Here is a 13665-nt window from a genome sequence, read left to right as displayed (position 1 = left end):
CACAAAACAGCAGAACAAAATAAAGTTAAAGAGTTATCATTCAAATCAATATTGATGTATAGATAGCAGCACTGCAGCTAATATTAAACAATAGATAACTGCAATGAAGCTACAGGTGATGGATAGGAATTTTTGTGTTGCATATTTAGATTATTCTGGAAAACCTCTGAAAGCCCCTCAGCAATCCCAAAATTGGATTAGATGACTCTAGAAACAGCTACATCCTAGAAAACGACCAGAAGCAGGAAATTAGGTTTGAGTGTCTGGAAAACAAGCCTAATGGGGTGGCAAACCTCGTGGGAAATGGGTGTAGATGTAAGCACGCTCATTTCGGCCCGATATATATCTTCCCATACCCCCAGGGCAGTTACTTACGCCCTCTCAGGCATTTGTTTGCTCCGTAAAAGTGACAGCTAATCTATGGGCGTAAATCAGACGACTGGAGGTTGTGAAAACAGCTACAGAAGAGTCTTTCTCGGCCATCGCCCGCCTTATAATAAATAATTGACCTCATTTTTTTTTTTTATGACAAATCTCGAGTTTCTATTAAATCAAGCAAGATACATTGAGGCACTTGATGAATAAGTGTTTATCGACATGCAGAGGAACAATATGAAGATGAAGAGAGGATGTTTTGAGTATAAGAAGTGCTGTTTGGTCGTGCATGTTGAAATATTTCAATGCACCCAAAACTCAAATCAAATGCCTTCAAATTTCATTGTGTTTATTTAATGTTAGACTTATTTAATGGACTTTTTAGTTTAGAAATTTGTTGGCGCAATATGAAAATTCACAGGTTTTTTTTTTTGGGGGGGGGGGGGGGGGGGTTGACTACCATTTGTATAACCACAGTATAACTACAAATACCAAAGTTAAACTATGGTTAGTTTTGCATAACCATGGTTAATTTGGGTTACAGTGGTTTTACTCAGGTTTACTATACAGTTTGGGTTTATTTGGAGTAAAACCATGGTTAATTTCAGTAAGGCCTTTTCTGTTAGCAGCTCTCGCACAGCGCATTTGTGATTCACAATTAAACCACGTCCCCAAAAAAGTGATTCTTATGAGCCGACCCTTGCACAGCTACTGTGGTTATACACATGTGTGAATAGAGTAGGCTTCAGAAAATGCTTCTTCTAAACTAACACAGTACAAGTTACAACACGACGAAGCTGTTACCTAACAAGGTATTTAAAAGATACTTAAATTTTTTTTTAATATTGAGTTAAATTCTTATTAAAACACAAGCCAACATATTCTTACCTGTGAAAGGTGATCTAGTTTCTTTAGGTGGTTTTTACAACCAAATGCTGCGCAATGCTGTTGCATTTTTAAACTAATTTATTGTTGTGACGATATAAACTGCTCCAAGATGGCGGACATGTTAACGCATCCAGTATTTAATCATACAGGCAATATACAACATATTTTCAAACAAAATTTGTTTAAACATTGTTGGTCACAATATAAATACTATACATACCGCTATACTAAACCAGTATTTAATAAACCAGTATTGAAACTCAGAATTGTCTTATATTTTATAATATCATCTCATGTTCTGAGGTGGGTTTTCTGTATTTTCTGCAAGCCTCCTCACTGTGATGGGTCATAACCACACGCAACCAGACCATCCATCTGCAGATGTAGGGAAACTTCAGAACGCGAAAGCGCACACCTCAGCGGTCTCCTCAAGCCGAGGAGATCCATCACCAAACATATGCGCTTGTCATGCGGACTTATGAATGGAGGAACAAATAGGAAGGCCTGTTTATGAGGCATCCTCCACATTTCCAGAGCCCAGGCAATAAATCTGTCCGTGTCAAAACGGCGCGCCCGCGTTCATGGACGAGAGCTGCACGTTGGCGAGCATCAGCCCACAGAAACCTGAAGAGAACAAATGTCTGAAACACATTGCATAACAGCATTTTCTCACTCACTGTGTAGGTAAATGGCCAAATCCTGCCTGCAGTTCTGCAAAACTGGCTGCTGAACTGAATCAGCAGTTTTTAGGTTTAGGCTATACAGGAGGTAAGCCAGCTGCTAACATAAACGTACATTAACAGAAACGTTACGTTTTCTGTCACAAGTCTTAAAAACTACAATTATAACCTGCTAAATTACAAGCTAATTGATCTGAAGTGGTTTTAACAGTCAAGCTACCATTTAATAACAGTGCAAACAACTAGCTAACTGCAATAATGCAACAAATAAAACTATTCAATTATAGTTAGCAAGTTTGAATTAGTTGCTATGTGAAGTTAGCTAGTTTTTCTAGTAGCTTGTAGTCTGGTCAACTGCTTTAAACAAAAGGGTATCTTAAATAGCAACAATTTAAAACTTAATGTAGTAGCTATAACGTCATTGCAGTTAGCTAGTTCTTCTAATAGCTTGTAGTGTAGCTAGCTACTTTAAACTGAGTGGCACAACTAAATTGAGTGGCTATCTTCACTGCACTTAGCTAGTTTTTGCTAGTGGTTTGTGGCATAACGAAGTGCTTTTTGTAAGCGTAGCTTAACTTAAAATGACTTTGAATTGACTCTTTGTCTTTTCAAATAGTTGATCTTTTAAAAAGCAGTTAGCTACACTACAAGCAAAAAGTTAGCTTAACGTTAAACTACTTTAAATTGAGTAGCTACTTCATGGCAGTAGCTTGTATATTTAACTACTCTTTTTAAAGGTTAGCTTAACCAGCTAATATTTAAATGTATTTAAGTAGAGTAGCTTGTATTTCATATTAAATCAGAGCACTATAGCCTTATGTGCCAAATTCAAATAAATTACACAAAATACTACTAAGAAAACTACGAAGAACTTCAAAAGAGTTAAAAGGTTAGCCAATGAGCTAACTTGCTCAGAATAGAATTCAAGCTTACATACTGTATATTGTAAAATTAATATTTTAAAACTATATGGATTAGCATTTCAAATATTGGGTATTTTAGGTCATCTTACCTTTTGGGAACATTGTGAATTGAGTGAAACTCATTAAATCATCATTTATGGTGAAGGGTGGGATATTTTTAATATAGATTACACGTTCTACATCAAACAGCAATTCATTTTTATACAGCAGGAAAATTGAATTATATTCTATCATCTTATTGTCATTTTGAAGACGACTCGCAATTTTAGCCCCACATTAATGAGGCGTAAATGTATAAAAAAAAACAACTGATGGCTTAATAAACAATCTGTTGAAACACTCCGAAAGAAGAAAACATTAAGGCCGATCTTAAAGATACAATCTGAAATTGATAAAACTACATAACCTGGACCAAATCTTTAATAAATAGACACATCAACCATTGTGGCAACAATTCCAAACTGTTTCTCAGTTTAAGACACCTGGGGAGGTTTAGTTATATTCAGATTCAATCCAATAGAAAATTACGTACTTTTATTATAATTATTATTATTATTATTCCACATTGTTATTGACAGGTTGGAAGAATGGCACTTGATAACCAATCGATTTTACACATTCCTTTCCAACAGACAATACGCACAAACATAAACTAAGAGTCTCTTAGTCTTTCAGACGGATGGGGATTTGGTCCAATGGCGTTGAGTCCAACCGTCGGCCATTTTGGCTCACCGTGAACAACCCTGGGGTTCGTGGTAGAGCTCTGGAAGAAACCGCTAGGGGAGGAGTTATGTAAAACAAGCCGATGTTTGTGGCTCCGCCCCTAGCTGAGCCACACCCCCGATCCCTCCCCTCGTGTCCCCATTGAGGAAGCCATTGTTTACAGGATCTGTTCAGTGCTGGAAGCGGAGATGTCTAAGAGTCTCCAGGCGGCGTAAGGATTCAACTCGTCCTGATCTCGACACAATGCCCAAACGTACATCATCCTGATAACCTTTTCCTGTGGAATGCACAAATGCAAATATGTGAGAATTTCATGAAAACATAGATTTTTACACAATTATTCGTATTATATTTTAATAAAAAGAAAAATCGCATTAGAATTAAAAAAATAAATAAAAATCATAATTTAGATTACTCTCAATATAGATATTTAATCACTGTAGTACAATCACTTATTGTTACATTTAATTATTTGATTAACATTAATATTTTTTTTTTTCAAATTAGTCGGTAAATATTAATAATATAATAAATTTAATATAATTTTCAAAAATACAATTCATATTAAAGAAATAATTCATATATTCATATAGTAATTGTGGACGTTTTTTAAACATATTTATCCATAATAAAAATAATATAAATAAATTATATAATTCTTAATGGTTCTATAGTTTTTTCTAGGTAAAATATTTTTTTCTTTAAATTTTTGTGGGGGTGAATTATGAGATGTTAATAATCTTATTATTTCCATTAATAATAATAATATTACCATGTAAAGTAAATACAATTATTTATTTATTTTTATTTAAAATATTTCAATATTTTTCTATGTATTCACGTTATTTTTTTAAATATTTTTTTAATATTTAAATTTAAAAACAATATCAATTAAGATTAAATTCACATTTAATATATAGACATGTTTAATTGAATATTTAATAGATAGATTATATAGATAAGATAGATTCAGCCAACAGCTAACGAGAATCAGACATTTTGCAGGAGAATCTTTATATAGAAACTAGAAATGAACTTTTAAATGTTGAGATTTATTCAAACACATGACAGCTACTTCAGCCGTGTGAAATAAAACAGTGTTTCTAACATCCACGACCGTCTGAACTCAGCGACTCGAGGGCACTGGGCGGCGGAAATTAACTACAAACTCCTCACGCAGAAGCATCCCTGGTGTGTCGTTACATTAGGCCTTTGAGCAGATTTATATTTGGTGATTTCCGCAAACTGCCCAGCCACGGCGGCTCCAGAGGTGAATCACACCACTGATTCACTAGCGCTAACGGCTAACGTCATCGCTAATGCCAGCGCTCACTCACCGGGTCGCCCTCCACCACTTCACCCTTCATGTTACGGATGACCATCACCAGCTGAGCCTGGAAGGTGATGATGAGGACGGGACCTTGCTCCATCATTTTCCCCATCGCCAACTACAGCGAAAAACACAACCGAAACGAGTTACTCTGATATCCCATTATTCTGCATTATACGTGCATCAGGACGCTCTGATGGAGTTACTGGGCCATTAGCGCGCAGCAAATGGATGTTACGCCTCTTTCTGATGGTTCTTACGTCAATGTTATCGATGTCCAGGATCTTGGAGTGGAACTGGAGACCCATGGCTTTGGCCTGCTGGATGGGGTGAGCCAGCTGACTGTACGTCTGCAAGCAGAACCAGTGAAAACCAGCGTTAGACCGTCAACTTTACACCAGAATCTGTGACAGAAGAGGTGGATTGTGGGACACTCACCGCCTCGTAGCACCAGTCCTTCAGGACGTCCAGCTCTCCCTGGATCATGGCCTGCAAACAGAGCGCATGTTCAGCTTTTGGGGGTTCAAGAGCAAGGCATGCTGGGAGTTGGGCGTCTCACCTCCAGGATGTTGGGAATGATGTCCCGCTCGCACTGCTTCAGGAACGAGTCCTTGTCGAAGTTCGGATCCACCTTCAGGATCTCGGTCAGAACCTCAGACATCTCTGTTTTAGAGAACAAGCCGCCTGAGAAGAACAGAAAACACTTAGGAGGATTCATCTGACCTATAAATTTACTCTCCATCCATTTATTATCTATCTATCTATCATCCATCTATCTATCATCTATCCATCCATCCATCCATCATTCATCTATTTACTATATATCTATCCATCCATTTATCTATCTATCCATCATCCATCTATCTATTATCTATTTATCTATCCATTTACAATCCATCCATCTATCCATCTACCATCCATCCATCTATCCATCCATCCATCCATCCATCCATCCATCCATCCATTTACTATCTATCCATCTACTATCCATCCATCTATCCATCTATCTATCCATCTACTATCCATCCATCTATCTACTATCTATTTATCTACCCATTTACTATCCATCCAACCATCCATACATCTATCTATATATCTATCTATCCATTTACTATCCATCCATATATTATCTATCAATCTATCTATTTGTCTATCCATCTATCTATCTAGCCATCTATCCATCCATCCATTTACTATCCATCCATCCATCTATACATTTACTATCCATCCATCCATGTATTATCTATCAATCTATCTATTTGTCTATCTATCCATCTATCCATCCATCCATCCACTATCTATCCATCCATCCATCTATCTATCTGTCTATCCATCTATCTACTATCCATCCATCCATCCATCCATCCATCTATCTACTTTCTATTTATCTACCCATTTACTATCCATCCATCCATCTATCTATCTATCCATTTACTATCCATCCATATATTATCTATCAATCTATCTATTTGTCTATCCATCTATCTATCTATCCATCCATCCATCCATCCATTGACTATCTATCCATTTACTATCCATCCGTCCTTGTATTATCTATCAATCTATTTATTTATCTATCTATCCATCCATCTATCATCTATTCATCCATCCATCCATTTACTATCCATCCGTCTATACATCCATCCATTTATCTATTTATCCATCATCCATCTATATATTATCTATCTATCTATCCATTTACTATACATCCGTCCATCCATCCATCTACTATCTAACCATCCATCCATTTACTATCTATCTATCCATTCATCCATCTATCCATCCATTTACTATTTATTTATCTATCTATCTATCCATTCATCCATCTATCCATCCATTCATCCATCTATCCATCCATTTACTATCTATCTATACATCCATCCATTTATCTATCTATCCATCAATCTATTATCTATTTATCTATCCATCTACTATCCATCTATCCATCCACCCATCCGTCCATCCATCCATCCTTCCATTCGTCCATCCATCCATCAGTAGGGTTAAGCAGAGATGCCGTGGTGTTGTTACCGATGATGTCAGTCATCTTGTCAGTGACGGCACGGGACGCTCTGATGAAGGCGTTGTCGCTCTCGTCGTACTTCATCTTCATCTCGAAGAACCCTGGGAGGAGGACAGCACATGAACATGAGTCGGGATGATTACATGACACATACTGTCACTATTTCTCTCAGTACAACAGTCTGACACTAAATCATGCTTCGGGCAACACGCAGCCCTTCCCGTGAGAAAGCCTTCGATCGTGAAGGGAAAACAGTCTCGGCTGCTCGTTACTGCGTCTCATTATCACTGCGCTCAACGAGCCTCTGACTGATGCAGTGAACTCAACACAACTAACACCCAGAGCCGCTCCTGAAACATCCAGCAGATCCCTGCAGCACGGCGCCATCTGTTGATCACACATCAGCATTTCAGTCCCACTCACTGTTAAAAACAGCATTGTTGTCCTTGAAGTCCTTCCACTGCTGATACCACTTAGAGTCCTTGTGCAGCACCACACCCATCGCCTCCCTTTGAGAAAGAAAAACACCTTAAAACAATCCTGGAATATGCAACAACACACTTTCTTCCTAACATAAATATATGGTGATGATATCAGCCCCTGAGATGCGACCTACTCGTTGGCCTCAAAGACTTTGTCTTCTGCGCCTCCTGCCTTGGAGGAGAAATCGCTCCTCTTCCTCAGTCTGGTGGGCGGCCGGTACGGGCCCATCTGTCCGAAGTCACCGATCTCTTTCTTGACACTCTCCACACCCTGAAGACAACAAGAGTTGAAACGATTAAGCCATTCAGGTCATTCTTACGCCACTTACATGCAAGAAAAAGCCACGTAATTCATAGCCTATAACGTAATGAGCATTTCTGTGACGTGAAAACTCAATAACATGATACAGACCTGTGAAATCGCCCGAAACGCTCCGGTCTTTCCCAGTTTTTCTCCCCCTTTAGACACCGTCTCCGCCGACTGTTCCATGCCTTCTTTGATTTTCTTTCCGATGTCCGAGCGGCCGACCTCTTCCAGACCCTGAGGAGAAACGCATGGCATTAGCATGAATCAGCTCCTAAAATATTATACAAATGTATTGCAAATATAAAGCTTTGCAGAATGTTTAAATAACACAACATGCATTGAATAAAACAACTCTGAGCGGTCGTGCAAATCACTTCAGTTAAATCCAAATGAATAGGGTAAAAAATCAACCAAAAAATATCACCATTACTTCCTAGTTGAATGATTAGATTAATAAGAATTGCAACTTTTATTTTGTTAATACAATTTTTCTAAAATATTTAGTTTAGATATAAAAATTAGAGATTATCGAAGTAGATACGACACTAATTTGCAAACATTTCCAGAGCAGAAATATGCAAAGCTAGGCTCGAAATTATTGCGTCACTTTGTTGACATATTAGAGTCAAAGGTTTTTACAAAAGGAATTTCGGATATATATTTTTTTCACTCCAAAAATCAGAAAAACACTGTCAACAGACGAAAAAAAAATCATGTTTTTTTTGGAACACAATTTTGTAAATAAAAACAGGTGATTGATATTTATTTATAAAACTAAAACAGCAAAAATTTTCAGGATACAAATGGGAATAAAACTGTAAAACTTGGTGCATGTAAGTGCTGCTGAAGTTGAGAAAAAACTCATTTAGTGGAAGTCACCTTTCAAGATAATATATTGTAATTGAAATCTAAAGAGACGAATAGTGCAGCAATAAACCATGCAAATGATATATGAACAAACCCCACAGTAAAAACCTTCAGGATATAGATGGGTATAAAACTGTAAAATTTGGTGCTTGTACGTGCTGCCGAAGTTGAGAAAAAACTAGTTTTGAAGAAGTCTCCTTTCAAGACTTCTCTTGTAATTGAGAAATAAAGTGCAATAATAAAACCACGCAAACAATAAATAATGAAACCCTCATTAAAGATCTTCAGGATATAGATAGGAATAAAACTGTCAAATGTGGTGCTAGTAAGTGCCAACGAAATTTTGAAAAAATTCAATTTGACACTGAATGGTTTTGCCTTAAATATTAAATGTGTTTCCAACAAATTCAAAACTGAATCCAACAGTTTATTGTGCAACGTAATCCTTCGCAGAACATGACAATAATGCGGTGCAAATATTCTGGAAAAACATAACATTCAGCACTTATGCAAATCGCTGCACATTTAATGAATACATAAATATAAATGTGCTCTGAAATGAGAAAAATTGCGTGTCAAGATTTGCTGGAACGGCCAAAAAAAAAACCCAGCTTTAATTACACTCACCTCCTTCACCGTCTCTGATATCGTCCCGAGTGTTTTCTTCAACACGTCAGAAGTTTTAACTGTTTCGGACTCGATGGTTTTCTGGAAGACACCCACAAAAAACACCATTTTAAATTAGAGAGACGCCATGTCTGGCTAGTTTAGAATCACGAAATCGTACATATTTCCTCCGGGCTTGCTTGAGGGCTTCCGACTCCTCTAGTTTTTTGGCCTCCTCGCGAAACTTCTTGATGTTCTCCTTCATCTCCTTGTTCTTGCTCAGTTCCTGCTTGAGATTGTCCATAAACTCTCCGAGAAAGCCTCTGCGACCGCCACCGGAGGACATAAACCTCGCCTGCGGATGACTTACGTGTGAAAATAATGCTTTAAATCCACTATTTCCCCCCCAAAACAAATAATGTGTGACCCTCACCTGCGCCGTGGCAGCCGCCGGGCCACATATCCTGTACACATGAGCTCTGTCGTATAAAGACGCATACTGACGAGCAACTAAAAGTGCAGAACTTCTCCTGACACACAGCTGAGGAGAAAAACATGCATCATAATGCAGTTTTTACAGAATTATGAATGAAAAAAACACCATCTAGTGACAGTTTTGCCATAGATAAACATGCTCAGGAATTTATGTCACTGTCAAACAAGACTTTATACATAAATTACTTATATATCATAAAACTTTGATGCTTTTCCAAAAGATACCATGGTATTCCCATGGTGCACGTCCATAAAGCATGGTAAAACCATGGTACTTCATGGTTAAGAGGTCTAAACACAATCAATTCCTGTCTTTTTTGTGATTTGTACATACGTAATCTGATTTAAGAGCTTCGTTTGTTATGTTATTACAATATGTAATGTTACATCAAGGCCAGAATCATGTTTCATAAGCATGACTGATCCATCTATTCACATTGCTGCGTTATAAACGCGCGGTTCTGTTGAACCAATCGCACGCTCGTGCTGCTTTAATCGCGGGCGTCGCGTTTATCATCCCAATGTCGATCGCGTTGTTAAAGAGCGCTTAATATTCGGTTTACATGAGAAACTCACCTGGTAACACTGACACAAGGAGGCCGCCATCTTGGAACCGCTGCGAGTGACCCGTTTGGCTGGTGACCTTGTGACGCAATTCCGGGGGAGGAGCGACGTCTCTGGGCAGCCAATGAATAGACTCGTGTTCTCTGACGTGTCGCTTGGTATGTCTTTTATATATTGTATGGAATCTATCTATCTATCTATCTATCCACACACACACACACACACACATATAAACATTTAAAATACAACATATTCCTTGCTGACATATGGCAAAGATTTTATTTTGTACAAAAAATGTTCCTTACAGTAACACAATAGACATTTTGCTTTGAGTTGACGTTTTTCATTTCTGTGTCAACTTAACAATTTTTAAAGCAAAACACAATTATAAGGAATATATTAATTATGTTTAACATGGATATTAAGCTTAGACTAAAAGTATCACAAAAATATATAAAAACAATAACAATAGAGAACAATAAATCACCATAAAACATGCAGACAGTCCTAATGTTGAATCAATCAATGATATGAAGCACTACCCGACCCACATCTGGCCCACATGAATTTCACATTGATCTGGGCCAAAACTATGGTGCTGTCTGGGATGTCTTGTTTTTTCGTTTCTTTTTAAGTTAGTTGTAGTTAATCATCAGGTCATCTCCAAACCTCGCCCCCAAAAACACAACAGCCAACCAGATGTCAACTAACCCATAACACGTCACAGGTATATATTTCATCTGTAAATGTTAGAAAGTCATGCAAATATATCAATTTTACTGTCAGGGGTATCTTTGAGAGTCAATCTTTTTAAATGCTCAGGTTATGCATTGAGGAAACTACAATGTCTCAAATCCATTAAACAGCACAAACATTTGCTGTTTGTCATGGGGGATTTATTTGATTCATAATCGACATTAAGGGCTGCTTAAGAATAAGCATGCACATAAAATTATCCTGACTCATTGAATCTGGATAGAATTAGTGAGATCGTGTGAACTTAAATCATTGTTTATGAATCTGATGTAGTCCCAATAGATTTCTTAGGATATTTCAAGTCAGGTTTTGACTTTAAGCTCCGCTTAGCATCTTTTATGAAACTCATCGGCTGAGTTTTTAGCGTGGTTATTGGTCAATGTTCATCGTTGAGTTATTTCTGAATTCATTTTGATTTTCACGATGGTTGTTGCTGCCTCCATGCGCCGTGTTGCGGATGCATTGCTCCATATGGCAGAGATGGATGCATTGGTATAGATGGAGGATAAAACATGTTATTTTGCTGCATTTTGCTTTTTTTGTCTCAGTCACACTAATTTTTCCATCTCTCGTCGCATCACCTCATTTATGGCGTCTTCTCCTGTAGTCTTTTCTGTTCCTCGACTAGTTTCTTACGATGTTGTTTGATCATCCAAATCTTCTTTTGAGTTGCTACTTTTACCGGTGCAATGGCCTTTTGGGCGTTGAGTTTGAACATTGTGCTGCTTTAATTGAGAGGGACCTTCGTCTGAAGCATCAATGGAATACTTTTGCGCAACAAAGAGTTTTACCGAGATAAGCAGCGGAATTATGGAGTTAAATTTGTGGTGGTTTTCCAACGAATACACAATGGCTGAATCGTCGCTGATTTGTCGGTTTGTGATTGTTAGTGTTTAGTGGTTGAGCTCGAAGTTCGTCGCATTCATCCGGGCCGGATGAAAAATTGAGATTCATGTTTTTGGATGTCACAAGTTGAGAGCTTCCACTGCGGTCTAGACACTGCTTCGACTGTCGCGCCATTGACTTCCTTTGTCAGTAGCTGGTTCTTTGTGCAAATATGTCGTAGTTGATCTTGATTGGTTGTAGTTTCACCATCTGTTGGTGTTCGTAGATTCATCGACTTTGATTCTTCCATATTGGATTCTGTAGCAGCTAGCAAGTTAATTTTGATACTGTAATGCAAGCTTAATTGCTGAGATGATGGAGGACCATTGGTTCGACCTAGCGACGTCAAATTGTACGTTTCGGTAGGAAGTATGATGTTGGATTCATTGATAAAGTATGGCCCACGAACTTGCTTTACTTCTTCCTCGACGTCTAAAGATAGCAAACCAACCATTCTGCTCGATTTGAGAGCTTTGTGGTATGCTAGATCTTGTAGCGGCTTGTCGCACAATCTCTCTTGCACCAAAACTGCAAAAATTCTTGCGATATCCAATAATGTATTGGCGTCTGTTGACTTTAAACAGCCAATGTTGCAACTGTTCATACATTCTCCATGCATTTTGACCATTTAGGCTAAGTATTTTCCAATGTGGCTATCGCTGTTAGCCATTAGCTTAGCGTGCACATCTCCAATCCGTTTAAGGAGAATTAAGCACATGGTATTTAGCATTTCTTCGGCCCGTGACCATTTTGAATGTCAGACTGACCCATCAATCATGACCAGCCTGTGAAATGATCTCAGATGCCTTGGAAAGATTTGCGAATCCTTGATCCACATGCTCTGCTCCACCATCTGCCATTGATTACACAACAACACAGGCGTTCATATGTGAATATGTGCTCTCGTGTGACATGTTCAAGTCATTCCATTCAATATGAACTCATTTAGATGAGTGTGAGCTTCTGAATGCTGAAATACAAAGTGAAGTCTATTTTAACATTAATTGTGATATTTGCCAAACTAACAGAATATAGCCTATTCTATAAACGTTTTGCTAAAAAAAATTTTTACATTTTGCAAACACGTTTTTAAAACATTATTTCGGAATGTTTTCTGAACGTTCTGAAACGAGTAGTAACATTTAAAATTATCAGACATTTAAAAAATCAACTGAAATGTTTGAGAAACCTTTCTGTTAACATCATTCCGTGTACAATGCATCCATAAAATGTTTGTACTAACGTTTTGAGAACATTATTACTAGTGGCGTTCATTATTACTAGTGGACTGATTATCAAACATAAAGAGGTTTCGCTGTTTTATATCTAAAACATTTAGTGACACATGGGTGTTTTAAAGACTGAATGTTTGTCTTTTCGCTCTCTCTTGCAATGCGGAAGAAGGTGAAAAAAAAGGACTTCTGTAGGACAGATGACCAGAGGATGGCAGTAAAACTGACTAGGAAAAGTTTTGAATATAACTACCTGTTGATCTTGTGAATTTTCCTTTACGTTGTTTAGCATACATTTTATAGACTCGTTGTTGTTTACTTGTCCGTTTTTTATTTTATTTTTTATTTGAATTATTGTGGGCTTTCATACTGTATATATACTCCACGTTCTACTGCAATTAGTTAAGGCTACATTTTGCTAAATAAAAAATATATTAACATGAGAAAATAAAAATTTTATTATTTATATTTGAAACAATACGTTTTTCTTTGTTCTCAAACTATATAACATTACGATTTAACACTAAGA

General features: G+C 37.5%; 1 protein-coding gene and 1 pseudogene across 1 annotated transcript; both read right to left on the bottom strand.

Annotated features, from left to right (window-relative positions):
* Positions 1 to 2999: 2999 nt before the first annotated feature.
* Positions 3000 to 10411, bottom strand: LOC127988556 (mitochondrial import inner membrane translocase subunit TIM44). Its single transcript, XM_052591336.1, has 13 exons — positions 10276 to 10411; positions 9638 to 9745; positions 9386 to 9559; positions 9226 to 9306; positions 7837 to 7965; positions 7559 to 7695; positions 7366 to 7451; positions 6951 to 7043; positions 5479 to 5603; positions 5358 to 5408; positions 5180 to 5269; positions 4927 to 5037; positions 3000 to 3866 (listed from the first exon to the last, which is right to left on the bottom strand). The coding sequence occupies exons 1-13, from the start codon at positions 10303 to 10305 to the stop codon at positions 3747 to 3749; spliced, it is 1335 nt and encodes a 444-aa protein (XP_052447296.1). The 5' UTR covers positions 10306 to 10411; the 3' UTR covers positions 3000 to 3746.
* Positions 10412 to 10558: 147 nt separating this feature from the next.
* Positions 10559 to 12764, bottom strand: LOC127988452 (uncharacterized; annotated as a pseudogene).
* Positions 12765 to 13665: the final 901 nt, after the last annotated feature.

This window comes from Carassius gibelio, chromosome B22, assembly GCF_023724105.1.
Source record: "Carassius gibelio isolate Cgi1373 ecotype wild population from Czech Republic chromosome B22, carGib1.2-hapl.c, whole genome shotgun sequence".
Lineage (NCBI taxonomy): Eukaryota > Metazoa > Chordata > Actinopteri > Cypriniformes > Cyprinidae > Carassius > Carassius gibelio.
Note: the sequence above shows the minus strand (reverse complement) of the source record. Positions and strands in the feature narration are given on the sequence as shown.

Bases quoted from the DNA above. Each gene is read 5' to 3' on its own strand.
- LOC127988556 (XM_052591336.1), bottom strand. From the start codon at position 10,305: ATGGCGGCCTCCTTGTGTCAGTGTTACCAG. The intron at 7,966-9,225 runs GTGAGTGTAATT...GTTTCTCCTCAG, and splicing joins TATCAGAGACGGTGAAGGAG to GGTCTGGAAGAGGTCGGCCG. The intron at 7,452-7,558 runs GTAGGTCGCATC...TCTTTCTCAAAG, and splicing joins AAAGTCTTTGAGGCCAACGA to GGAGGCGATGGGTGTGGTGC.